Below are 27,929 nucleotides of genomic sequence, written 5' to 3'. Positions count from 1 at the left end.
CCTCATAATCATAAACGACCAGTACCAAACACATGTTCCCCACATCAAACGGTGTAACGGTCAAACGGGCACATTTGAACTTCGACATTCAAAAGAGCTTCCGATGTTCGCCACGGCACGCCGCGCGGCGCTCTGGGTTTTTCGAACATACGGGGTACACTCTGTGTGTGTGTGTATAGGTGCATATGTGTGTATGCATGTAAACGCGTGTGTACGCGAGCGTTTGCATGTGTTCGATGTGTGGAAAAATCAATACGAGTCGTGGACCGTGGAAATCGTGGAAAAGTAGCAAGCGAGTTTTTTCCAGCAAAATAAGCCCAATTTTCGGTGATATCGCACCCGGAGCGCCGTGAAAAGTGATTCGGAACCACCGTTCGGCAGCGTTTGTTGTTGATGTCGGCCGTTCGTGGACGGGATCTATTTTTGTAAACTTCACGCAGGTGCGTAACGCGAAAATTTAACTGGGCTTGCTCAGGAATAATGTGTGCTGTGTATATGGTTGGTGCATGGGCAAATGGCAAAAGGGCAGACTCGGGAAAATTTCATGCGCTGAGGCCTCCTCGAACGGCGCTTGCTTTTTGGGAAATGAGCTGAGTCGAATGGCAAAAAACTGTAAACAAACGCCGAACGGCGAGGTCTCCTCCCGCAGTCGCAATGCAGTCGCCGTGCGGGAAATTAGTGATTTTTTTTCGTGTGGTGCAGCCGCAAAAGTCCGCATTTTTCACGGGTGCTTGGTGGTGACAAGATGGTGACAAAATCGTCTGCTCGCCAGAGCGTACGAACGGAGAAGTCGTGTCCGAGGAAGCAAAAAAGAAAAAAAATGATGCTTCCATCCCGTCGAACCCGGTAGGCTCTGCTGTGGTGTCTCTGGTGTCCTGTGTGGTGGTAGAGAAAATTGCAACCGAACTCGCCGTGAAAATGCATCCGCCGTGAAAAATGTCCGCCGCAGCGATACAGCGCCGCGCTGTGAAAGAAAAGTCTTTCATCGCCACCATGTTGTTGGTCGTGCCGCGGTGGGTGGGGTGGTTTTTGGGATGTAGTGAAAAGTAGCATTTTTTTCTGCTCTCGTTCACGTGAAATGAATTTCTCATGCCGTACAGAGAATGTTTCTTAGCAACGCAAAATTGCACTCACCATATGCTTGTCATAAAAATGGTGTGTGTTTGGCCCCCGGACCCCTCCGGGGAAAAAATGAATCATTATGTGTGCGGCTCTGGCCGACACCCCTGCATACACAGGACCGTGCGAAAGGGTACGAAGGGAAGGAAACTCGGCACACACACTCACACATACACACATTCACAGTGTGGCAGCATAGGGTACACAGCATAGGTTCGTTGGCTTGGATTTCCTCCATGCTGGAGTATAACAAAGGGAAGCGTGTTGGTCGACAGTGTATGGACGGGAAAGGTAGGGTGAAGGAAAGGGCGAAGGTTTAAAGGGCCGCATGGATGCATGCTTTGCTTTGGGTTGTGTTTAAATGTGTTGGAGGGATCGCGTATGCCGGGTCGTGATAGAACAATGGCTGTGCGTTGCTTCCCGTTCTGAACATTCATTATGTCCGTGCGTGTGCGTGTGTGCGTGTGTGTGTGAATAATATTAGCTGGTGCTCAGTGTACACGATAAAGGATATTTAGCATCCTTTTTTCAAAAATATTATAATTACGCTGTATATTTAAGGCCTTAAACGCGTGCTTAACAAAAGTGTAGGTTTTTTTTTTCTTCTTCCAACTGACTTCCCTTGGTAGGAGATCTATGCAGGGGTTATCGCGTGATCAGCATAAAGCAGCCGTGAATAATATGTTCCAAGTTATATTGTTTTCACTGGTTATATTATTCTTATAATTGTGCAACCGAAAGGATTTGTGTATACGTTTTCAACGTTTGGAATTGGATTTTCTGCAAAGGCTAAAGTTGGCGGAGTTCCTTTAATTGTGTAGTAATATAGCTTAAAATATGAACCATGCCTTTGATTTATGATATTATTGGTCAAAATTTGATTTAATCACCTTTTTGATACGATACGAATCTTGGTATAGCTGATTTGTAGTATAGTGAAATGGAATTAAAACTAAAAAGGCGAACAGATCGGAAGGAACTGAACACAGTTTTTTTTTTTTTACAAAAAACCAAACTTACTAATACTTACAGCAAATTAAACCATACCAAAGATGAGTTTGACCATAAACGCGGTGGACGCGATGGAGTACATCGATGACGACAACATCACCGGCGCATCGGACGATGACGATGACGACAATCCGAGCAGTCCGGGCAGTGCGTACGATGACGGGAACCTCATCAACGTTGCCATGGAGAACGAAGTCACAGCACAGCTGGTGGCCGCCGGTGTCGTCGGTGTCGCTGCCGCCGCCGCCATCACATCGTCTAAGAAGAAAAAGAGGCCCCACTCGTTCGAAACGAACCCTTCCATCCGCAAGCGGCAGCAGAACCGACTGTTGCGAAAGTTACGAGTAGGTTCACCGTGCGATCCGGCGTCCGCCGAATTCGAGTGTCTTCTCAACCGAGCGCTTGGCCTTCCTAACCAATCCCTCTGTCTATTCTGTCCCGCAGCAAACCATTTTCGAGTACGCTACGCGTGTCGGACAGCAGGCAGTCGTGCTGGTCGCAACGCCCGGCAAACCCAACAACATCTACAAAGTGTTCGGCGCGAAACCGCTGGAGGACGTGCTGAAGAATCTGCGCAGCAACGTGATGGACAAGCTGGACGAGGCACTGGCAGCACAGGCACCACCGCGCGTGCAGGACGATCCTTCGCTGTTCGAGCTGCCGCCGCTCATCATCGACGGTATACCGACGCCGGTGGAGAAGATGACCCAGGCACAGCTGCGCGCGTTCATCCCGCTGATGCTGAAGTATTCGACCGGGCGTGGAAAGCCGGGCTGGGGCAGAGACTCGACCCGGCCACCCTGGTGGCCAAAGGAGCTGCCCTGGGCCAACGTCCGCATGGATGCGCGCACGGAGGACGAAAAGCAAAAGGTAAGCAAGGTAACTACTCCCAACGTCTGCATTTGGTGGCGGGCGGGTCCAAGGGCAAGCAAAGTGGGGGGTACTAACTTGGAGACGGGAATTTTAAACCATGCCTTCTATCTTCTAACACGCATCTTTCGGGAAACGGCCACGTACAGATAAGTTGGACACATGCACTGAGAAAAATTGTCATAAATTGTTACAAATACCACGGCAGAGAAGATCTGCTGCCCGCGTTCAGTGAAGAGGACGAGAAAGCGAACGCCATAGCAACGGCTAGCTCGAACGTAAGTATTGCTCCCGGCGGGTTTCCCCCCCGATTGTGGATTGGGTGAGGACGGGTGTATCTTAGTGGCAACCTGGTGGCCTGCTCTGATTGAACACCGCGAACTTGTGTCGCCTTTATCCACCGCACCGAATAATCCTTTGCTAAACGTGCTGTTCCCTTTTCTCACTCTTTTGCTTTGTTGGGGCAACTGTGACCACTGTGGGGTTGGATGGTGGGACCGCGTTATTGGGGGAAAAAATAGGTCGATGTGATGAAGATCGAAAATGGCAGCGTGGTAACGGTGGGTCCGGCAAGCGGCGGCAATACAGCCACGGCCACCATCACGAACGGTGCCGGCGGCCAGCAGCAGATCATCATCCATCAGGCCCATCCGCAGCAGCAACAGCAGGTCCAATCGAATGGCCAGACCACGATTACCAGCGCGAACGGTCAGATCATCAAGGAGAACGCGGACGGCACGATCCAGATACAGCAGCAGGCTTCACCCACGCAGACCCTGAACGCGCAGGTTTGCTTAGACTCGATGGCTCTAAGCGATGTGGATGTTCGTACTAACACCAATTTTCTATTAATCAACTTTGATGTCGTGACGCTTTCGTTTGGATTGAACCTTTTCTGTTTGAGTGGCTATTGAGTTTATTTTAATTTTATTATAATTGTTTTTTCTTCTTCGTTCTTCTGTAAGAACTCGTTCTTTCACGCCTTGTGAAAAGAATTTCGTGATTTTCATCCTTATTTTCTGCTTTTGTTTCAATCGTTTGTTTGCTCCGCTCGGATCCTTTACATTTGCGTTTGTAGTTATTTGTTGTGGTATGATTTTCACTTGTTTTGGTTTTGCATTTTACTGCATTTGGTTTCGATGTGTTGTATATTGATTTATTTATTTTTTTTTAATACATTAATTTCCCATTTCTGTTGATTTTGTTTTTTTGTGTGCTTTCCTATGTTTTGTTTTACTTTTCGTTAACGATTTCGTAGTGTCTAATGATGAAGCTAATGATTATGAACTTTAAAAAGGTTATTGTATGTTTCCTTTCCTCTGCTTTCAGTTCACACATACCGTATTGCAAACCATACAGAACCCCGACGGTACCGTATCACTTATTCAGGTTGATCCCAACAATCCCATCATCACGTTACCCGACGGAACTACCGCACAAGTACAAGGAATTGCCACCGTAAGTATTACCGGCAGCAACGAGCTTGTGAGCTGTGGCACTGCATGATGCACTAAACTGTCCGGCCCAATTACAGCTGCAGCAACAGGCTGACGGAGGCGTTCATGCAATCCAAACTATATCAGATGGGCAGGGCGAAAGCATGTCGGTGGATCTAACGGAGGCGACCCTCGGTCAGGATGGACAGCTAATAATCACCGGAGAGGATGGGCAAGGTATAGTCATCATCGTCCTCGTCGTCGTCGTGTATGAGTGCATTCGGTCTAATAACACATCCCGTTTGCACTTTTCCCTGTCTCAAATCGATCCCCAGGTTACCCAGTGAACGTGAGTGGCATGATCACCGTGCCAGTGTCCGCACAGATGTACCAGACGATGGTGGCCAACATACAGCAGGTGCCGAACGTGGACGGAACCGTGTGCATAACACCGATGCAGGTACATAACATAGCGTCCACTCACTCTCAACAGCAACAGCAACAGCAGCAACAGACTTCCGCTGCGGTGGTTAGCACAGCTAGCAACACGACACAGAACTTGACCATTTCGACAAACGTGGGCGCTGCATCTAGCCAGCACCATGCCGCCACCATGCTGGCCAACTATGCGTTGAGCAGCAATGGGACCATTTTGACCGTACCGCAAATGCAACCGATGCCGTCGTCCGGCAAGCAGTCGCGTGCTAGTAATACTGGCAACAGCAGTACCTCGTCACGCGCTTCGGCCGTGACCGGTGGTGTGCCGATGGTTGGCCTGAATGCGATACTTCCTTCGCAGCGTGGTTGTTTTAATCTTGCCAGCGCCGTGAACCAGCAGCAACCGGAGGAACTGGACGAATCCGACCAAAATATGACCAATAGCAATAATAATAACAACACCAGCATGTCACAAAACGTCTTAAACGTGCAACGTAAATCGAACGTAATACCGGGCGGCGGTACCATCTTCGGTGGTGCCGGGCTCGGTGTGAATCAGATCAAGTTCTGCATACCCAAGATTGAACCGATGGACGAGGACAAAGAGGACGCGGTGACGGCGGACGTCGGTGGCGGTGGCGGCACTCCCAGCTTTGTAATTCAGCTGAGCGGTATCCCGTTCACTGCCACGACTGATGCAAAGTCCTCCCAGCAGCAGCAGCAGCAGCACCAACAATTGAAACGCAACATTGAACTGACGGTGAATGACGGCAGTCATTTGATCGATGCGCTGAGCATAGGTCAGAAGTCGGCGAACAGCAGTGGCAGCAACACTACGACCGAGGTTGACCCGAAACATTTTGGCCTGCAGAGCGTGTAGCTTGCACAGTGCCCAGACCGGACGAAACGTTTTGACAAAACAACAACAAACTCCCCTCCCATTTCCTCCCTCCCCTTACACGACCGTAGCACCCGGCTCTCCGTAGCACAATGTTGGACCTACCCAACGCCGGCCCGCTTCCCGTTGTTTAGTTAAGCCTTTGAAGTGTACTTTATTTAAGATTTGATCCCATTTAGCTTTACGTTTGTACTTTAGCTGTTTGAACCAAAAGTATCGTAACAGATTTAGGATGTAAATTAGTTGATTTTGTCTAGCCAAACAGGAGCGGACCTCTGCTCCGATCGCTCACGATTCACACAGATGCGCGTGTGTGTGTGTGGGTAGTAGTGGTATGATTTTAATGTTGTTTTCTTGTGTTAGAATTTATTTATTCGATCTTAGCCGCCGTCCGCCGATGATCGCAGTGCTTAATCTACTTACGGCTCAATTCCCGGCTGCCCCGTACTGCAATAAAAAACGCAACCATTGTTGTGTCCCATTTTTTCTTGTGGCACTCTGTGTGTCTAGTCCAAAGCGGCAACCACCACCACCTCTCCCCCCCTCCGTATGATTGTGCCATTCGCGATGTTAGTGTGAAGTGTGAAGAGCAAAAGGGGTAGGTTGGTCATTTTAAGTTCCACAACAGAAAGCCCAGCAAAACAGGGACGAAACGAAGCGGGGAAGAGCGATAGGGAATGTGAGAGCAGGTATGTTGAGCAGGATAGCAAACGAAAGAAGCTTATTTATTTTATTTATGTCTTTTACCGATCGTACCGTGCGCCGCGTCAGTCCCAGTAAATATGTGCCAGTCAGATTATTGTAGCTGGGTAACATTTTCTGAAGGATCTCAACATGTTTTAGCAGTGTTTTTTTTGTTTTTAATTCGATCGCAAGAATCGCCAAAGGAATGTAGTCATGTAGAGGCAAGCCAAATCCACCTATTATTATCACACAGTCAACTGTTCTAGTTAAATCCTTTTGGAGAGACACGGCAGACCCGTCCGCTGTCGGTGTGTCTGTCTGTCTGTCGTCTCACAGGACTGCATCTACCTTCCGTGAAAGGTTGGTGCCAACCTTTAAGTCACCCTATTTATACTAAGCATAGAATTGTAATTGTTGTAATAATTTGATACCAAAAACGAGCCAAAAACCAAAACAACCAAAGTGCCTTCCCGGTAATGCAATATAATAGCGTGTAAGTAGTTACCTTTTAAAGAGTTTAGCTTGTAAGCGCTGTACAAACCAAAGTCCAAAGAAACACCACTTTAAATTTATATTGTGTTTTTGTTTTGAATTTGAAGTTTTGCTTTCATTTCATTTGTTATACATTATTTACTCGTAGTGTTTTGGGTTCGTTTCAGTTTGAAGTATATGTTGTGCAATGCATTTGATGATTTTGTTTTGTAGCCTTACTCTCTCACCTTCCTGTACAACCCCAAACATCATCATCACCGCTACTGTTAGTGACCAGCCGGCCCAGGACAGGGAAAGGGACTCACTCTGTTGTGCGTGCGATCCCCCCTTATCACAAGCAATGGAATAACGTTTCACTGTATTTCTTTTCGTTTCAGATGTGTGATTTAGTGAGTAGCATTTGGCGATAGTACTAATTGTTTTACCCCCTTTTTTTGTTAGTTTGGTTTTGCATTAGTTTGCCCGAAAAAGCTGCCACCTACACTTGTGTCTCCTCCAACGTAGTGCGGCATTATTGTTTGGATTTTTTTTCTCTCTCCTCCTTTTCACTTCTCCTACGTTCATTTCATTTTCGTACATCTAAAACGAACGATCGATATGCTTCTCTGTTTTATTTTGTTTGTATTTTTATACGGTTTTCCTTTCCATTTTTTGTGCGTGAATTTACTTTATTCGGTTTTGTTCTTGCACGCTTTCTCTCTCCCCTACCGCATCTCTCATCGTGTCTAGGTCGAAAACGGCGAAACGATGGAAACGATCACCGTGGGCCCCGGCATGCATCAGATGATGATCCAAGGACCGCCCGGGTCGGAACCGCAGGTCCTGCAGGTGCTCAGCCTCAAGGATGCATCGGTGCTGACGAAAGCGATGGCCGCCATGTCCGACGTCAAGGGCGAGGAGGCCACTATCATCGAACACTAGACAGCCCGCGACAGACAGGTTGGTGTCCGGAACGGGGCATCAGATCAGACGCGGCCCCACCCCGATCGTGGGTCGTCGGTGTGTGTACGGTTGGTAAGAAGGGTTTTAGAAGTGTAAGCTACTATTTACGATCGCATTGAGCAAATTTATTTAGTATCATATTTCTACCCCCTCCCTCCTCCCCCTGCAAACTTGTAACAAGCTAATAAGGTCAGAGAGAAAATTCGTATTTATATATATATAGAGGTATATTTCTTATACAAAGAGAATAGCTTTGAAGCCATGGATGCGTCAGGCAAACTTCTAGTCGATAAGCGCAGACCGCGGTTCCCCCTTCCCCCTACAAACAATTCCCCCCACCTCCCGTTTTCATCCCCGCTCCGTATCCTCCCGCAGGTGAACCGCGGGCAAGCTCTCTAGTCCCATACAACTTCTCTCTAAATTATAAACTGCTAGTCAAAATTCGTGTCATTTCTTGTTCAAGTCATTGGAAGTTAGGTAACTTATAAAGATTATAATTAGTCCGATTATTTTACACCCCTCCCGGTGGGTAAAACACACCCGTACCGAAGACGAATCTCCAGAGTCATTCCACACACGATTGACTGTAAATAATGTGCAACATGGGTAGGCCCAGCAGTAACATCTGCACCGTAGTAGCCTGTGCAAAAGCGCTGCTGGGCATGCCGATCCAATCATTAGTCTTTAATTGTACCTCCTAAGTATCGTCAGTACTCAGCAAAACAGTAACAATAATTGCATTTAGTAGCAGCAGCAGCAGCGAGGAAGAATCCTTGTTTACTTCGGTGAAGTGGAGGATCCAAGCCACGCGGTGAATGGTGACCTCTTAGTCGATGGGATAGTACGCGCAAATAGAAAGAGACAGAGAGAGAGAGAGAAATATGGTGGATGCGAGGGAAAAAAGCAAGCAAGTCGATATTTTAGTGCAATTTATTTTTGCGTTTCGTAGTGTGCGCGAACGAACGAATTAAATTATATGAAAGCCACCGCATCCAACTCCGACAGAGACAGAGCCGCCTCGGCTCCTACAAAGCTAGTCCCTATATTTAGTTTGTATATTAAGGTCCTAGTCCGGTCCTAATCCGGTCCTAATCGACTTGTTTTCTTCACAAGTTGAACGGTCGCATATTGATGCGAATGAAATATTTATCGATTTATTTATTTATTTATTTATTTATTTATCTATTTATTTCTTTATTTATTTATTTATTAACCCTCCATTAGCCATCTTTATTTATGCATTTTGCGATACACTTTTGTTGTTTGCGCGGAGTATATAGGCGTGCTTGCCATCATAGATTTTGTTGTCTATTTATTCGGTTTTGATTTTCTCATCAATTCTCATCAAAGTTATTTTACGTATTTGAAGCAAACAGAAAAGCAAAATGATCTGTATCTTCCGGGTTGTTATGCTCAGTCAAAAAACACCCCCCACAAAACACAATCTACAACATAAAGGAAAAGAAGGAGAGAGAGGAGAGAGAAAGATAAGAGAAAGGGAAACGTCTTTTAACGCATAAATAAGTGTGAACATACCAGCGGTTAAATAATATGTGTTACATCAGCACCCCCCCCCAGAAACTATTTAAACCATTTTTTTCGTTCTGTGTATAAAGTAAAGAGACAAAGCAAAACAAGCAAAGACAAACGAATGGCATGTTTTATTAGTGCAACTTGAAAAAACCTTAAAAAAAAAAACAAAAAAAGAAACAATACAAACACACAAGAGGACAAAGACTGAAATGCATTCTAGGAGTCATTGTATAAAGGGAAAAAGGAACCAGATAAGTTGCGAGTAAGAGAAGAAAAAACAAACACACAAAAAACGGAACCAGCTGAACGAACAAGTTAAGCCGAAGCGAATTCAATGCCCCCTCCCCTTCTCCCTATCCTCACCTAACCTCACCCCTTCCCCCCTTACCTGGTGTGCAGGGAAGATCTGTTTTTAGTTTTGTTTTACAGTTACTGTGATTTTCTCTTGCGTTTTCCACCATTTTCCAAAAGTTTTCCCGCTTGTACACACGAACACACACCCACACACACAGACATATATACAAACACTGTTCTCCTTCAATTTCACTAGTCGCAGCACAGAGCAGCAACGATTATTTTACAACTGAGAAGCGATATTCGTACAACCTATATTTCGATGTGAGTGTTGGAAGTCTTGTGTTGAATGAGTTGAATAACTAATGAATGTAAAATAAACCATGACTTTGATGAAAACCAAAACCAAAAAATGGTGGTTGTTTTATAAACGGAAGTGCACGCGAAAAACGGCACAGCGGATCGGTCGTTGTGTTTTATTTTTTGTTACGTACTGTAAAGTGCACGAAATGACAAAAAATAATAATCGAACGTCAAACGGCATGTCCTCACGAGCTGCATAACATCCCACAGTGCACGTTCCGTATGCGCTCCGTAGGAGTGAGCAGGCCAGACTGAAAACAAGGGGGACGGCCCACACACACATTGAAAGGGGGGGCACAGGCAGGCATTGTTGTCGCTGTTTCGATGCGCTTAATCATCGCGCTGTTTGTAAATGTCTGCCATTGACCAAATCGCTTACCGAATCAGCTGTTTCACTTTCATCCGAATGTTGAGCTCAGCTCAAAGCGTAGATTATAGTAACTATTATTAGGCTGTCCTATCCTTTTCAAGGCACCGTGCACAACACCCGTGCCAGTAGTGCGAAAGCAATAAAATACCAAAGAGGAAGATGGGCAAACGCTTCGCCGTAGTGGCAGTGCTGGTGTGGTGGGCTGGTTTGTTAACATTCACCAACGCGAGCGAGTGCAATCGGGTAGGGGACTGTTCCTGCGAGTTTTACGACGGCAGGGGTATTAACCTGCGGCCCATCATCGATCTCGGTGGCCAGCCGCTGCACGCGAACGATTCCAGTGGCGATGCGTACTACTTCAGCCCTTGCCAGGACATTAACTACACGGCGGATGATAACAAACCGGACATAACAAGCAATGAATGCTTAAAAGGATATACGGTAAGTGTCGATGCGAAAGGGCGGTCCATTGTAAATGTGGAATAAAATGATTAAACGCTCGTTTTCCTTCCTTTTTAAAGCTTTGCAAGTATGACGCCGTACACCACCAGCTGGTACGGTTGGGTGAGCTGAAGGAAACGCAGTTCACATCCGACGAAGGGCTTTTTCTTAGCTACATCAAACCAAACCATAGGTAAGCAAAACTGCCCCGGGGACCTTGCCAGGCGGCTGAGTCATCTCACTGAAACCCGTAACGATTATCAATTTCAGTATTACACATGTAAAATTGGTGTGTACAAGCGATAAGAAGTCGTACTTTTTTCCGGATTCCACCACCAATGTCACCACGGTATGTGCCAGCCACGCTGCTGAGAAGGGGGATGGAGAGGAAGACAAAAAATCCTCGAAACCCACTCTAACAGGCATCACAGCATCGTAACTAATCATTATTTTTTATTTGTTTTGTTTTGATTTCATTTCCGCATCTTCCGGGCGGTGTAGCATCTGTTGCTTTTCTCCCCGTACGCATGTCCTATCGTAATAGAAGATTTCAGCAAGCCCAGCACCGGCACGGTACTATTGATAATGCTGTTTGTCGGCTTCGTGTCGTACTTCCTGATCGGGGCCACGGTGAACGCGCTGTATTTGGGCGCACGTGGCATCGAGATGGTTCCACATTTGGACTTTTGGCGCGGGCTGCCCGGTCTTGTGCGCGTAAGTTCGAAAATCTGAAAAGTGTTCTGCAAAAGCCGGTTTCACTTAATACCTCCCCTCTTCCATCATTGCAGGATGGGGCCCAGTTTCTGCAGAATGGATGCCGGGTCGCGAATCGGGCACCGGATCCGGATTCATACGATGCCATATAAAAGTGGAAAGCGATGGCTGCTACTTCCGCCGCACCATTCGGTCCTGTGTTCCGCGTGCTGTGTTTAAAATCGACTGAAAACTGCTATTACCATTTTTTTTTGTTACAGCAAAAGATAAAACCAATCAGCTACAGACAAAAGCCCAAACATCTCCCAGTGCGCGAACGCACGCACGGCTACTTACACAGCACAAGAGGAGAGAGAGAGAGGGCGTGTGTTATTACCGGGGGGTGTGGTTAGAAAATGTCTTTATTTAAACAGCTAAGATGTGTTGTGAATAAAATCTAATTTCATCAGAGTATACGCCCGTTTGAAGGGTGTACGTTATGCGAACCTAGTACAATAATATCGTGCCATCCGGTTCTTCCTACACAGCAAAATATTCGAAGTTCTGGAGAGCAGAAGATCAAGCAGCAAGGAGATGGGTTGTCCGTGCGTTCCTTTAATCGAGCTCAACCACCTCCGGATCGATCACGATGGGGCCTCTATTTGCCGGTGTTACCTCGACGACATCGTCATCGTTCCCGGCAGCAGTACCGGTGGTTTGCATTCCACTGATTCCCGGCTGTGGCATCTGTAAGAGCGAGAGTGAGAGAGGGGCGATGAGAAACGGTCACAATGCGGTTTGCGAAAGCTTAAAAATGAACTCCTGTGCCATACCGTTGCAGTTGGGAATGGATTCATCTGATATTGCATATTAACAACGGGACCGCCGGTTACAACACTTCCCGCCATTGGTTGCTGTTGGCCCATGAGCGGTTGCTGCGGTACCATTTGTCCCATCACCATACCGCCTCCACCCGGCTGCATCGTGTTGCTGTACGCCATCGTGTACTGTTGGTTCATTTGCTGTGGTGGAACTTCCAGCTTGTAGTAAAGTTCCCATAAGCTTTTGTACATCTGTGGAGGGAGGGGGGGGGGGGGGGTTCGTAAGACACAATTCGGGTAGAAAATGTACAGTGTGCGGAACAGGGCAGAAGAAATGGTACACTTTTTTCTTACCGTTAATTCACCGTCCCTCATTTGTTGCGATAGCTGCTGCATTAAATATGGTATCATAGCATTAATGGTGGCATCGTTGAACGTTGGATTGTCCTCCCGGGCCTTCAGGTGGAGCAGCTTCAGCAGCACATCGTTCCGGAAGCCGAACGTTGTGCTGGACGTAACCGGTCCATTAACTGCAAAGGGAAAAAGTGAACCCGATTCCCCAGTTCCGTTAGTCATAAGGTTAAACTCTTCCGCTCTTCATTGCGTTGCCTACCTCCTCTTCCGCCCATTCCGCCAATGCCCAACATGCCGCTGGTGCCGTACGCCGGCATCGGTGGTCGGTTCTTCTCTTGCTCGAACTCCTCCCAGGCCGCCTTGCGCTCTTCCTCGTTCAGCGTTTCCTCCTCCTTGTTCTCGAGCAGCGAGTCGTGCTCGTGGTACTTGTAGATCAGCGGATCGAACCGTTTGAGCAGCTCGGCAAACAGCCGATCCTTCGGGACGTTCGGCGTTGGCCGCGGTTCGCTCGTTTCCACCTCGTACCGGTACAGCTCCTGCAGATCGTTCTCCTTGTAGTGCCGGTCAATCTGCTGCTCGTCTATGACACGCTTTGAGATAGCTTGCTTCGTGACCTGCCGCTCGTAGATCTTCTCCTCCATCGTGCCCTGTTGGAACAGTAAGAACAGGCGTCGGTTACGCTACGGCTTGCCCAAAAAACGCTCAACGCTCCCTTATTACTACTACGTACCATAGCAATGAAACGATAAATATAGCATGGCTTACTCTGACCAAAACGGTACACCCGGAATATGCTCTGGATGTCATGCGATGGGTTCCAGGACACGTCAAAAATGACCACCCGATTGGCGGCTACCAAATTGATTCCCAAACCGCCGGCACGCGTAGAAATCAGGAACAATCTGCAGAATCAAGTAAGGGACGCGGTTTTAGTGTTCTGTCTGACACACACATCCACAAACACATACCTCGCTCGTGTGTTGCTCTCGTCATTAAAAACCTTACACGCGTCGTTCCGGTTATCGATCGACGTTGAACCATCGAGCCGGAAGTAGTCCAAACCCAACGACCAAGATCCTGGATACTTGCTCAACTGTTCGTCCCGCTCATCTTCGTCCTTTTGCAAGTTTTCATCCAGCAGCGAGAGAAAGTGCTCTATTACATCCAGCGAATACAAGGATTGCGAAAAAACTAGCCTGCAAGGGCAGAAAGAGAGAAGATACATTAGCTAAACGTGCGCTTCCACCCCTGTGCTTCCGAGTGCAGTGAAACGTACAGCTTGTCGCCAATGGCCTCGCATTCCTTCAAAATTTCCATCAAAACGACCAGTTTTCCGGAGTGCTCGAGGTTGTCCAGCTCGGTTTCGGGACACATCTGCATCCACCATTCGGTAGGATTTTCCGGTTTTTGCATTATTACATCGTCATCATCGCCGCCTTTGGAAAGAAATAGAAACATGAATAAAACAAACGAAAGGACAAGCTCGATCGATAAAGCAAATTACCATTGAAGTTTGGATTGTTCCTGGTGCTGCGTGTTCCGACCGTTGCTTTTCTTTTGTTGCTCGTAGAATCGCCCGAGCTTTTGGCATCGCGACTGCTGTCATCGTGCACGGACTGGACGTCGGACTCGGAATCGGACGATGCGGGCGTTGATTCCGCGGTATCCTCGTCGTCGATGAAGTCCTTCATCGAGCCTTCCGATTCATTTTCACTGTCCAAATCGCGCTGCGTGTAGAGAAAGCAAAGGTTAAGACAACTGTATCGATCTCGCAGCGGAGCGCATCTCACGAACCTTCCGTTGCTGTTTAATTTCGTAACGATCGCTGTTGTACCGCAGCACCCTCGGATGTGTCCAGATGCGTTGCAGATTCTGGAAATCGTTGAACAACATCGAGGAGCGCTTTAGCGTCGGATCATCGTCGTTCCGTTTGCCGGCCATATTTTCCATATAGTACTGTTGGAGCAGGGACAGAGTAAAGGGGAAAGAGAGACGTGATTATTCAACACTTAGATAGCGCGTAGCATCCACAAACACAGCCCACAAACCTTGTACAGGGTGCTCTGCAGTGGAGTTAGTTTGATCGACACCACAAACTCTAGCTTAGGTGGTAAGAAAGGTGCTAATACTGCATAATCCCTGCGCTGGACGCAGCCATCAAGCAATTTGTGCAGCACGTGCGCCCGCTTGCGCATCAGCTGTATGTCGTACGGCGTCGAGTCGGTGTACTGTCCATTCGTGATGGGGTTCACGAACCGGTTCATGTACTCGGTGTAGGTACCGAGCAGCTTGGGCTTTACAAACTGAACCATACAGTAATCTGTAACGGAAACACACGCAAGGCAAAACAAACTCTTCCATAAGTATCAAGCAATAGTTTAGAAATGCGACTATCCCAAACCCCCCTCGCCATTGCTCACATTCTTTCATATTGTTCTGAATCGGTGTACCGGTCAGTACGATTCGCCGCATCGTTGAGATCCGGTTGACGGCCTGGGACAGGGAGGTTTTCTCATTTTTCAGCAAGTGCCCCTCGTCGCACACGATCAGCTCCGGTCCTGGATCGATCAGCGAAGTCTGCAGCGATTCGCGCACCTTCTTGCGAATGCGGGTCGCGGTCGGATTAGCCAAGTTGCGGAACATATCGTAGCCCATTATCATCACACCGCCCTCGTTGTGCCATTCCATGAGCTTGTTGGCACGCGTGACGTTGTCTTTGTATCTGCGAGTGTGCAAATAAGAAAAGATGAAAACCCCTCAATGGTGATGTTGGGTACTAGCCTACAAATCAAACCATAGCAACACAGCTGCGCTTACTTCGATATTTCATACACCTCCACCTCGGTGCCCTTTTTCACGTGCTTCATCCACATGTGGAACTCGTTCGCCCAGTTCAGCACCGTCGACAGGGGGCACACGACGAGGATGCGCTCGACGCCGGTTAGATCCGCGCTGGCGAGCAGCGTGTGCGCCAGCGTAACCACCTGCAGCGTTTTGCCCAGCCCCATACAGTGCGCCAGTATGCAGCCGGAACCTTTGCTCTGGTTCATCTGCTCGAGGCTTTCGAAGCAGGCGTCGAACATAAACTTTATACCGTTCGCTTGGTGAGGTTTCAGCTGCTTCACCAGCTTCCTGTCCACCTCCAGCAGCGGTTCCTTCGTTTCCTCGTCGAAGTCGAGCACGAGCTGGTCCAGCGTACACGCTTCTTCCGGCTTCTCGTCGTACACCTGGTTGTAGAGCTTTTGGCGCTCTGCAATGCGCTGCTTACGCTCCCGCTCCTCCTGCTCCGCGTTCTTGGTCGTTTCCTCCAGATCGCTTTTCTTCAATAGCTTGCGAATGTTTTTGCGCCCCTTGTTCGGTGAATCGCCCTCACTGTCGGAGTTTTTCTTTTTAGTTTGTTTGCGCTTTTTCCTGAAATAGGTAGGATCGAACGTTTGGCGCGTTAGTGTTGGCGGTCGTCATCATTGGTCCACGTTCGGCTTCTTACCTTTTCGAGACCGGTTTTCCATCCTCACCCGAGGAGGAAGTTGAATTTCGTCGAATTCTGGTACGCTTTTTGCGCGTTTGAAAATCGTTCTTCTCCTTGTCGGCCTCCTCGTCGTTACTAGCCTCATCCGCCGATGGTGCTGCTGCCTTAGTAGCGCCCGCCCTTCCCCTCTTTGATCGCTCGGCCGCCCGTTGGCTACGGCTGGTGGCGGTGTTGCGTTTAGCAAACTCAAAATCACTACCACTCTCACTGTCCTTGTCCGTGTTACCATTAGCGACCGGCGTTGATGGTTTCCCTGTATCCTGTTCCTCGTCACTATCGCTCACTGCCCGTCTCTTTCGGGTAATGAGAGTGTTCTTTTTCTAAAAAAAATAATTACAAAACCATAAGTAATGACCAAATTGCATTACATGCAATAAAAAACTGTACTCACCTCTTTTGGAATGCTGGTTTTGGACTTGTTACGGCCCCGTGTGATCGGTGCATCAGAATCGCTCTCATTACGCTTGCTACCCTCCTCGACATCGGATTGGTTCTCGTTTCCCGAACCACCATTATCGTCCTCTTGTCGGTGCTGCTTGCTGTTGCTGCCGGTATCGGCGTTTTCCAGCGCCACCGCATCGCTCTGCTGCTCTTCCTCGGGTGAGGCCATTTTTTTCCGTTTCGCGGCCTTGTTTTTCCGGGTGCGGTTCGAAAGCCGACTACTGTTCGGCACAAAGGTTTCGATAACGTTGTTACGATGGTCGCGAATCTCTTTCAAACCGTGGGTAGCTTTGATAGTGCTCAAATCCGCCGGTAGTGGCGTAACTACAATGCTCAGCTCTTTCGTCGCCAGTGGGAGAAGTGTGCTGGACTTCGCCCTTCCCTCGCCGCTGGTTGCTTTTTTCGCGCTTTTTCCACTCACTTTGCTGGCGGAAGATGGAGGTGGCGGGCTTGCTGCTACACCTTCCTTGCCGGCATCGTTCTCGCTCTTTGTGGAAGATTTATCAATCACGTACTGCTGCAAACTTTCCTCTTCCGAATCGTCGCTCAGTTCGATGATGCTAATGTTTTTCTTTCCGGCGCGATTAGACGACGAACGGCGGGACTCGTGCGGCTGCTTTTCCTCCTCCCCCTTGCCCTCCTCCGGCACCTTTCCGACCAGGCTGGGCCGAAGCAACTTATCTAGCGACACCAATCGGATCGTTTTTACGGTATCGTCCGTCGGCGAGTCCACTCGCGCTGCGTCCTGCTCGTCGGGTGCGGGCGAATTGTTCTTCTCTACGGGCGCCGCCGCTTCACCACTATCACCACTACCACTGATCGATGCACCGTTTTCCAACAGTCCCGTAGGAGTAGTAGTAGCAGCAGCAGCAGCGGTAGTTAAATTGTCACCAAGTTTCACTATCGAGCTGGATTTCACCGTATCGGAATCTTGCTTCACATGCATTCTCTCATTTTCATGGTCCACATCAGACCCACTGTCGACTCCGTTCCGACGGCGAAGAGTTTTCGGCTGCTGTTTGCGCTTGTCTCTGAGGGAGCTTTTTTTCATTCTCAGTCACCGCTGCCGTACACAATTAAGCACCAGGTCGCACAGGTACATACCACCACCGTACCACAAGTTCACCCAAGCCGCATGGTACGATTGGATTTAACTTATAACTACGGCGTTGAATAAGACGCTTTTACCCGCTAGCACGAACTACTTTTAGTTTCATCGCTTTTTTGTGGTGTTTCGAGGCGATTTTTTCCCTCCGGCCAGCGACAACTGACGGCATGAGGAAATTGCAAAGAGCGGGCGAACCGAAATGGCAGTCAAACAGCTGTCAAATTTCCGCTACCAAAGAAGCGGCTTTGCTAGCATTTTTAAATTCTTGGCTGAGGAAATTTCAAGGGCAACTCTGGCGTTTGATGTGCGAAAGGTAATTAATAGCGTGATAATTGATAGTTTCTCCTTTGAAAAACAATTTTTGTTTGATATTATTATGTTTCCAGTCGATTTTACAATAATTCTCCTTGCCAGCAGAAAATTAAGCATGAGCAAAAAAATTAATAATAAATTGTGAACATTGTTGAGTTGTATTTGTTATATGTGTGCGTGTTTTTTTGCATTATAACTGGTGCATAAAATTATATTAGCTTGCCAATTCTGCTGGATAACTGTCGAATTATACAACGCGCTTCCCAGCAGCTGCTCTGCACAGTGGTCGCTTTCATCCCATTTCATTTGATTCCGATTTTTAATTGCTGTTGTTGAAGAAAATTCAAGAAAACCGTATAACTGTAATCGAAATGGATAATAAACAAAAAATAATGGACTGTGCGACATGTATTAGCAAGAATTTCTCAATTCTGTAGGCTTTTAGCCCTCCAACGCTTGTGTAGCGAGTTCGATCGCAAACGTGAACTAGAGCGAAACAGCACCAGAAAGCGTGTAGGTTAGAGTGAGCGAGGTAAAGGCTGGCGCAGGCATGGAAGGTTTGACGTTTGACAGCTCGAGCAGCTTCCAGGCCAGAAGTGCTCGACTTTAGGCGTCTTTGATTCAGACAGCTGCTCGATTGTACGGTGGCGTGAAAAGTGCAGCTAGGTCGGCAATACCAAGTGAGCCGCAGTGTTTGTTCCGTTTTGTTTGATATTTTCCTTCACTAACCGACTGTTCCTCGCTCGCTTCGAAAGGGAAAAACTGTGCATCCTCCGTCGATCGGTGATTTTCCCCCTGGAGTGCAATTGTCCGCTGCGGGGTAAGGTAGGAAATACCACCAAGCGGCCGAATTTGTGAAAGAAGCACACCACCAGGGTAGCGCTCCTGGAGTACTCGCGTTGGATTCGAAGAGGGTGAAGATGGTTCTAGCGGAGCGAACAGCGGAGGCAGGCGTGCGGAATGGGAAGCGATCGCGAGGCCCAAGCCCTAACGGTCATGCGGGTGCCGGGGTGGTCAGCACTTCCGGCGCGGCCGGTGGCGCTACCGACTCCAGCTCGGACGACGAAAACTGTAAGTAACGTCGACGACGACGACGTTTGTGTCACTTTCCTCCTCGTGAGCGCCCTTCAGCTCTTGGGGTGCGAGACGCAGAACGGAAGGTGGTCCCTCAGTTCTGTTCCGTCCGGCACGATCGTCTCGAATAAATGGTATTTTGCTTCCTTTCTTCGACCACAGCTCGCAAGAATGGCAACTCTTCGAAGGCAACAAAGACCAAAAGCGAATACGAAGGTAAGTTGTAGTTGGAACGTACGGTGCGCGGCACAGGGTGAGCCAGTTTCAATCGTGTGGCGAGGTCACAGGGCGTTCGGGCTAACGTTCCGTACGATACGCAGGATTCTGCATGCGTCGTGTACGCGTCGGGTCTGCGTCTGGTTCCCGTTCCTACCCACGTCTCCCGTCCAGGCTGGGGTGGTGGCCAGCTGGATAGGTGTTTCGTAAGAGGTGGAAATTTGAATTATCCGATACACTTCATTGACGTTTCTGACATTGCATTTCCCAAACCCCATCCGGTTTCGCAGAGAAAATCCGCGTAGGCCGTGACTATCAGGCCGTTTGCCCGGAGCTTGTAGCGCCGAACGAGCGCAAACCGGAACAGCTGAACGATCGAGCGCTGCTTGTATGGTCCCCGACGAAGGAAATTCCTGACAACAAATGTAGGTGGTTGCTTTGATTGGTCGCTGCGTTACGTTTTCCGATCTCGACTAAACACCATCATTTTGTGCTCCTATTTTGCGCTTTATTTTGCCCTCCCAGTGGAAGAATATATCACCGTCGCTAAAGAAAAGTATGGATACAACGGTGAGCAGGCCCTGGGGATGCTGTTCTGGCACAAGCATGACCTCGAGCGAGCCGTCCTGGACTTGGCCAACTTTACACCCTTCCCGGACGAGTGGTCCGCCGAGGATCGGGTTCTGTTTGAGCAAGCGTTCCAGTTCCACGGGAAGAGCTTTCATCGCATCCGGCAGATGGTACGCATGCAATCCGATTTACTATTTTAAAATAGGCCATGAGTACAGGTTGTAACGTTATTTGTCTCTCCCCTATAAACGTAGCTTCCCGATAAATCAATTGCAAGTTTAGTGAAGTTTTACTACTCCTGGAAAAAGACCCGCAGCCGAACGAGCGTTATGGATCGGCAGGAAAAAATGAAAAAGAACGACAGCTCGGAGAATGGCAGTGACCACGGAAGCAACGAAGAGTCAGACAATGAGGACAAGGTAAGTGTTAACTGCATTTTAAAACAGAAGATCTCGGATCACGGAACCGTACACAATCAATACCGTGCGTTCCTGCCAAGAACTAATACAAGACGAAACATAAAGAGAGAGAAAGAGAGTGAGAGGGCGAGAATAGACGGGGTGCAAAGTGAGAGAACGAGGAAGAAGCGGATGTTCAACGGGACGGAAGAGAACGAAATACTATATTTTACTGTGTAGGCACATATGATCGTGCAGTAGCTGCATTGGCAATGCTGCGCCTTGGATTGATCCGATCGGATCGCTTCAGACCGGGATAGTTGAATTTAAACCATCTTTCGCTTTCTTTTTCCTATGCGTTCGTCCGCCTTCGCGTGTCCATCTGAAATCCGACGGGACTTGTATGGGCTCCGTGCGGTCCCAAAAAAAAAAAAAAAACAAAAAAACTTCCGCTCGCAGCCTTCGTCGAACAGTTCGGCAGCGGGAACGAACAGTGGCAGCGCCGGGAATAACAACCCGAACACTCCTAACAGTGGTGCGGGTGGTGGTAGTGGCAAAAGCAATGATGCCGAGAACGAAACCAATGGCAGTAGTTCCGGCCCTGCCGCTGGTGGAGCGACCAACGAGGGGTCACTCAACTGCGCCGGATGCGGGGTGACGTGCAGCGAATTGCATGCGTCATCGCATGGCAAGCTCTGTGGCAGTTGCCACCATCACTGGAGGTACGGTTTTCATCCCTAAATCCTAGTACGCAACCGAGTTATCAAAGCATTTTCCGTTGTACAAATTCCACATTACATTTCCCTGTTTTTTGTTGCTTTCACCATCTCCGTCACTTTACAATACTACTACACCACAATCCAACTAGATAATCTTTTGTGTGTACTTTGAGTGTGTTGATCATTTACTTTTGTTTTTGTATCTTGTTTATTTTGAATTAGTTCCAATTTCTTTACTAAAATATGTCCGCAAGTTCGGCGGCACAAGTTGCAGACTTGTTCACTATGGTTTGACCGCACAGCATTTAACTTAATCCAAAGTGTAACGGCACGCTCATTACACACCAACAGCAACACACTTGGCATCATCGTGCGTTTTTAATTGATCTATGTTTTTTTTTAGTTTTCCGCTGTTAGTGCTAATTAGTTGTAAAAAGTTACGGTTATTCGTAAAGCTTTTCACGTACAAGATGTTGCCCATAAACCACCTAACATGGATTCTGTGTCGTATTGTAGAGTGACGCTTGTGTTGTTACCCCGGTTACAAGTTCCGAACGTTGAAGCTTCCCATTACTGATAGTGTTTTCTGTTGGCTGATGCACGAACACCTCCCCCATCATTTTGATCCATTCGCTTCTCCACTCTGATCATGCTAGACGCACCGGCGTGCTACGTCCAACGACCGGGCCGTCCTTTATGAATAAACGTACACGGGGCTCGAACATCCTGGGCAAAAGTGGCGACAGCCACAAGCGCCGCCCGCCCAAGGGCATGTACATTAACCACGACGACATTGTGAAGCTTGCCAGCTCTGCCCAGAACAACAACGGTGGTACCGTTGGCAGTGACGGTGGCGTTAAGAAGGTTGTCCAAAATAACGACCTGTTGGCCAGCATGGATCGGGAAATCGTTTCACTCTTGACTCAAGTAAGCGAACCACATCACAACCACACCGATAGCTGCTAGTGGCTGTCGGTGCATAGCCATTTTGGATGTTACGTTAGCTCCCTCGCACCACACTTAAAATACCACGCTCGTCTCAGTGCAGGGAGGGAAAAAAAAACAATCCGCCAAAGCAGTGAATATTGCGACAGGTTTTTGCAATTTTTAAATGAATTAAACGCAGCTTGATGCCCTCACGTGTTGCTCACTCAACAATAATGTATGGATTGAAATTCGTGATACACAGTTGCAATATGCGCTTCGTCGGATGCGTTTTTCCCCCTGTGTGAGCGTGTGTGTGTGTGTGTGCTTGTCAATCTTACACTTCAAACACTGATCTCGGACCGTGTGTTCCCCGTTCCTCCTCATCTCAGATTCAGAACAACAAACAAAAGTCCAGTGGACTCAAGCGCAAGATAGACGATGTGCTGGAGGAACTGAAGCCACCGGAAGTGAGCTCCGTCCGTTTAAACTCCCGTTGGAACAACGAGGAGCTAATGCTAGCGGTGCAAGGTGTTCGAATGTACGGGCGAGATTTCCAGGTAACGATCGACACTTTCCCTCAAAAGCAATGGTCATTCAAACCATGCGAGAACTCTACCAACAACCCTTCTAAGGTTTGTGTGTTTCCGACGCATATCTCTGACTGGATTTTTCTTTCTTTCTTTTCTCTTTTTATTGATTGGTCGGTTGGAAATCATCCGCGTACTGCGCACACATGTTCACCCGGGTTCTCTGGTTGGGTTTCCATTACTACCCCATCCCCCGTAAACCTGTGCACGGCCAGGCCATTGCGGACACACTCGGTTCGAAAACCGAAACGCAAGTGCGCACTTTTTTCATGAACTATCGGCGCCGATTTAATCTGGACGCTGTGCTGAAGGAATTTGAAGCCACCAACTCGAAACAAACGCAAGAGGTGCTGGGCAGCACGAAAGAATCGCTAGACCAGTCGAAAGATTCCACCGAGATGACGTCGGACGCTACCGGTGGTAGTAATGGTGGTGCGACTGGCGCTCCGGCTGCTGCAAGCACTGGCGGTGACACCGAAGGGACTGCCGAGCCACCGAACAGACAGGACCATTCCGACGATAAGGACAAGGAAGAGAAATCGGTGTCGCCGGGTGGAGATGTGGAAATAATGGAAGTGAAATGAAGAAACACAGAAATCGAACCATCACAACCAGTCACAGCCACTGGAACGGAGCGAAACGGACATTCTAACCATATGCTCGGGGAGTCCAGCTGAGCGAGTGGAATTGGTTTCGTAGTGCATTTTCGTTAGTATAAGTTAGGATGTAAATGATGGGAAAGCAGCTGGTACCACAGAGGATGAAATGATAAACATGGACCTCATTCGTTGTCCCCGTTCTCTGTCCCTAATATTCTTTCGCACTCTCACTCTCTCTCTCTCTCTCTATATATATTTATCTTCTAATAAATTGATAAAAAACGAGTGGATGAAATTGAAGCCTAGCAAAACATGACCATACTATATGCACGGACTTGTGATAACGATCCTTTCAGATTGATCTTGTCGATGACGACAACAACAGGGTAACTGCGACGGCGAACGGTAAATCAAAGGAGCCGACCGATTCGGTACTGATCAGCAGTAATAACATGATCGACGACGATACCTCGATCAACAACATGGAGTCGGTCTCCGTGAACTCGCTGTCCGCAGCAATCACGCTCGACAGTAGTTTGTCGATGGACGTGGATGAGGTGACGATCACGCCCAACATCAAGGGCAATGATGCTGCCGACGCGTCCAATACTGTCATTATTCAGTAGAATTACCCCGGACGCGAGCGGGTCGTGAGAAAGAGCGAACAGGGAAGGGGAGGATACACACCCCATGAAGATACGGTACCAGAAACGGTACATCTCTCATTGAAGGAATTTACACCATTATCATTTGATGCCCAAACATTAAAACAAAAATAAACAAAACACTCCTGGAAAGCCTTTGGCTCTGCATGATCGTAAGCAAACAGCTCTAAACGCACGGTAAATGGAGCTACAGAACATTAGGAATGCATTGATAGTAGTGGTAGTTTGTAAGGACACGGACGGTAGACCGTTAAAGGGAACTAACGATGGGGGAACTAACGCCTCGGGGAAACGACGCGAAAGAGAGATCTAGAAAGGAAGAAAGTAGAAGGAACACAGCTTTCCCGGGAGTGGAGTGAAGCTACAGCTTAGGTAGAATAAAAGCAATTTCCTATCATTACATTTAACATGCACCCTTACTAACGATATACTAGACTGTATGATACAAGAAGGTGGTGGTGTACGTGTGTGTAGCTGAGGTTGCTTTTGTTCTCTTTCTTTCTTTCTATCTTTCTTTCCACCGGGCGATGGCGGATATAGGAATTCTAAAATAATTGGCAAGACGCGTGACGCGAGTATTCACTGTTACACACATTCGCACACACACACACTGAAACAGACGTGCTACACACTAAGACACATTTTTAAATTTGCTTGTTGGGAATCGTGTTTTTGCCGGCGCTAGTGTTTCCTAGTGTGTTCGCCTGTGTAGTATTTTTGTTTTGCTCCTGTTTAACGCTTAGTGATTAGTTGAGATGGAGAGGAATTTACCCATGTTTCCCTTTTCGTTCCGCCATAGCCGGGCCGCCCCGCGGACATACAGGGCGGCACACGTATATGCAGTGAAAGAGTGAGTGAGCGACAAGAAAAGAAAAAAAGTTTGTTAGGAGCTGTTGTTTTCTATCGAGGTAGTAAGGTCCGTCCCATCCATTTCAGTGCGCGGTTATCTTTTCGCATCGGTATGCACTTTTGCCAAAGTTTTGATACGTTGATATACGCAGACGAATGTACTGTTTCGGGTTTGAAGTTTGTGAAGCTCACCGCCCCCTTTATAATATGCATATCGTTTGCCTGCTGGCGGAGCGAAAATGGAAAATGGGAAACTGGACGAAAAGATTACGTATTTTCATATAAGTATGCCTTTTTAAGACCTAGTAATTATTGTTGTCGAACAGTTTACGGTTCGACTGCCGGTGAGCGCGCCACTACAGGCCATGAGCAGGAGACAAGTTAATGCTTCTTCTTTTTTCTCCTTCGGTCATTTAAAACAGAAAAATTCATGCACTCAAAAACTCGGAAAGAGCACTGATCGAAATGCATGTTTGAATAAAAACTGAAACAAAAAGACGCGCATACACACGAAGTAACAGCAAAATAGCAATGTGTTCGCCTGTAAGGGCCACCACTTGAAGGTTGAATGCTCGGGTTCCAATTTTGATCATCAACGATGGTAGTAGGCCTAGTGTTAGCTTTATTTCGCTGCTCCGCTCCGGTCAGTTGAGGCTTCACATATCGGCGACACTATTGGCAAGTGACTATTGATTCGTTCCCCCATTTTTGGGCCTTGTTTTGATTGTCGCGGGTTGGTCAAGCTTATCCTTGATTCTTTTTACACGTCCACATCTTTACACACATACACACATCTATATGTATACACATACGTAGCATTGCTATAAAAATGCCATCGGAGAGACACATTCGTCCTGTGTGTGGGAATGATTAAAAAAAAATCAAAAAAACTAACTAGAGCTAGGCCGAAGCAGCAGATAAATATGCAGGCTTGTGAGAAGTGCCTCTTCTTGGAAGCGACAGGAAGAGGGGTTCAGGAGCGTGTGGGATGCTGTTACTGCTGCTGAAACGCAAATGACAATGTAATAAAACAGAGAAAAGGACGGAAAAAGCAACAACGATCGGCCCTACTCAGTAGGTAGAACGTGGCAGTGGAGCGTAATACAGAAGAAAAACGAAAACAGTGAGATGGGCAGTGTTTTCTTTTAAACCCTTTGTATAGCGATAATGTAGTAGAGCATATTGGACAGCCAAACACACTCACTAGCTACGCCCTAGCACGACAGAGAGGAGCAATGTTCAGTTTTGAAATGATAACGACGATGATCAGGACACATTCAAGCAGATAACACGTGCACAGAAGTAAAGGGATACGACAGACAGGAGAGACAGTGTAACAGCAACAGGTTTGATCGTTAAGCGGCACACAGGAGGTGCGATTTTATAACGTTTCATTATGCGACTATGAATGAATGCTATCGATAAATATTTAACTAAGCGAGACAAAACAAAACAACAACCGGTTTAGTGCAGAGAATAAAAATCAATAACCAATTCAACACGCATCCGGGTGGCCGGGTGACGACGTGGCAGTTGCAATTGCACAAATGCATCCGAAAGTGTGTTGGGACGTTTTTGTCGAATTGTTTTAATTTAGTCTCACGATTTATTTACTGTTTTTCACATATTTTTGAATCGGATCGGCTCGATGTTTTGACTTTTTTTCCATTTTTTCAATTTTTCTTTCCAACTCGAGGCGATGAGGCCTAATCATCGTGGGACAAATTTAATCAGAATAAGGGAAAAAAATTAAGGCTTTTTTCTAAACATTTGAAAATCTTTCTAAAACCTACTCAAGCCCGTAAAGCCCTTTGAAATGATACAAAAATACCTACCTTATAATTTTGCCACCAAACCACACATAGAGTAACGGCTTCATCGAACGGCAATAAGCAGCTTTAGCGCTGCGGATTGCATATCTTCAGCGCAGGTAGGGAAAAGGTTCGTTTCTCACAGACAACGCAACGAAGGACGGACGCAAACAGACGCAACCAAACAGCGCGCTTTACTTGACGATTGTATTAATTTTAATGTACCCTTATAATATTTACATCTACATAAAATTCAAACGCTTTTCTGGATTGTTTTGTGTGTGTATGTGTGTGCTTTTCCCCTTCGCTCTCTCTATCTCTCTCTATCTTTGCCGCCGTGCCTAGCCCCATGCTGGCTTGGGGTGCTTTTGGATTTGTGTTGCTCATTGCTCATGCTTTGTGCTTTGCTTACCCCGCTATTCCCACATATTTCCCATTAGTTATACTGAGCATTACAATACTAGCAGCAGCTGGTATTATATTGTAGCGGCAGCGCAGCCCTGGTTTATAGTATTCGTGGAGTTTCTTTCTTCTCCTTTCCGCAATATTTCTTACTACTCGTTATTGTTCTATGTACAAGTATGGTTGCAGCATTGGCAGATTGTATGTGCTGTGTGTGTGCGGGAATGCAGTGTGCTCGAAGGTGACACACATACCACACTGTTTCCTTCCTACCAGTCAATCCAGTCCAACCCTTCCAACACCGTAATATCCATGGCAACCACCGCCACGCCATCACGGTCAACTAGATCGCTGGTAGTGTTTTTCTTCGCGGTACTGCTTGGCACGTGGCACGCGCATACCTGCTTGCTGCATTAATTTTCGTGCACTGTGTTAAATAAAATAATTTAGCTATGTTTTCATTTTCATACGCGCTTAGATCGAACGATGGGCCCTGTGGTCTGTGGGACACACGTTCGGATAGCAAATCGGAAGGGTCTATTGATTTGTTGCGCTTTTGGGCCTGTGCTGTTTTCCCCTTTCCGCCGAGTGAAGATCATTTTCTTTAAATCCCTCCTTTTTGACCTTTTTTGTGTGTATTCTGGTTTATGAATGAATTGCTTAGGTTAGAAAATGACCACCACCTTTCACTTTTCTTCTTTTTGGATGATGAGGTACGGATGAAAAGTGGAATGACTGAAGTGAACACGGGACAACGTGCAACGTACCGCCATCATTCCTTGTCTGCTTGTCTTGCCAGGTTCCCTCCTGTTCCTGTTGCATCCCCGCGTGTAAACCGGGAAGTTAGTTTTGATTTTTCATAAGGTGCATTAGACGATAGTATGTGATAGTTGTGTCTTCTCCGCTGTCAACCGACCGCAGCCATGGTGTCTTTTTCATTGTTGTAGTGCCTAAAACCAGACC

General features: G+C 47.4%; 4 protein-coding genes across 16 annotated transcripts; 3 read left to right on the top strand and 1 right to left on the bottom strand.

The window, feature by feature from the left end:
- Positions 1-162: 162 nt before the first annotated feature.
- LOC1273469 (DNA-binding protein Ewg) lies at positions 163-8,407 on the top strand. 13 transcript variants are annotated; one of them, XM_061650577.1, is made up of 9 exons: positions 184-440; positions 2,152-2,474; positions 2,575-3,000; positions 3,150-3,278; positions 3,522-3,824; positions 4,330-4,458; positions 4,535-4,673; positions 4,772-4,896; positions 7,678-8,407. In XM_061650577.1, exons 2-9 carry the CDS (start codon positions 2,172-2,174, stop codon positions 7,867-7,869), a joined length of 1,746 nt encoding a protein of 581 aa, XP_061506561.1. In that variant the 5' UTR covers positions 184-440; positions 2,152-2,171; the 3' UTR covers positions 7,870-8,407. The 13 variants fall into 13 exon arrangements, with proteins under 13 accessions (XP_061506557.1, XP_061506554.1, XP_061506549.1 ...); XM_061650576.1 differs by lacking the exon at positions 7,678-8,407 and adding an exon at positions 6,136-7,028 and having other exon boundaries at positions 3,522-3,788; XM_061650570.1 differs by lacking the exon at positions 7,678-8,407 and having other exon boundaries at positions 165-440; positions 2,575-3,009; positions 3,522-3,788; positions 4,772-7,028.
- Positions 8,408-10,316: 1,909 nt separating this feature from the next.
- Positions 10,317-12,084, top strand: LOC1273470 (uncharacterized). The gene is made up of 5 exons (XM_312448.3): positions 10,317-10,891; positions 10,972-11,084; positions 11,162-11,240; positions 11,393-11,605; positions 11,680-12,084. Exons 1-5 carry the CDS (start codon positions 10,610-10,612, stop codon positions 11,755-11,757), a joined length of 765 nt encoding a protein of 254 aa, XP_312448.1. The 5' UTR covers positions 10,317-10,609; the 3' UTR covers positions 11,758-12,084.
- On the bottom strand, positions 11,971-18,062 carry LOC1273471 (transcriptional regulator ATRX homolog). Its single transcript, XM_312449.5, has 14 exons — positions 16,680-18,062; positions 16,247-16,608; positions 15,577-16,170; positions 15,180-15,481; positions 14,808-15,079; positions 14,554-14,715; positions 14,264-14,486; positions 14,036-14,195; positions 13,728-13,955; positions 13,490-13,661; positions 13,019-13,406; positions 12,760-12,935; positions 12,418-12,657; positions 11,971-12,331 (listed from the first exon to the last, which is right to left on the bottom strand). The coding sequence occupies exons 1-14, from the start codon at positions 17,778-17,780 to the stop codon at positions 12,200-12,202; spliced, it is 4,512 nt and encodes a 1,503-aa protein (XP_312449.5). The 5' UTR covers positions 17,781-18,062; the 3' UTR covers positions 11,971-12,199.
- Positions 18,063-18,766: 704 nt separating this feature from the next.
- LOC1273472 (REST corepressor 3) lies at positions 18,767-26,252 on the top strand. Its single transcript, XM_061650578.1, has 9 exons — positions 18,767-19,220; positions 19,386-19,439; positions 19,730-19,864; positions 19,965-20,179; positions 20,264-20,428; positions 20,867-21,129; positions 21,783-22,053; positions 22,443-22,610; positions 22,856-26,252. Exons 1-9 carry the CDS (start codon positions 19,070-19,072, stop codon positions 23,222-23,224), a joined length of 1,791 nt encoding a protein of 596 aa, XP_061506562.1. The 5' UTR covers positions 18,767-19,069; the 3' UTR covers positions 23,225-26,252.
- Positions 26,253-27,929: the final 1,677 nt, after the last annotated feature.

The sequence above is a fragment of the Anopheles gambiae genome, chromosome 2 (genome assembly GCF_943734735.2).
Source record: "Anopheles gambiae chromosome 2, idAnoGambNW_F1_1, whole genome shotgun sequence".
Taxonomy (NCBI): Eukaryota; Metazoa; Arthropoda; class Insecta; order Diptera; family Culicidae; genus Anopheles; species Anopheles gambiae.
This window is presented reverse-complemented; position numbering and strand designations above follow the sequence as displayed.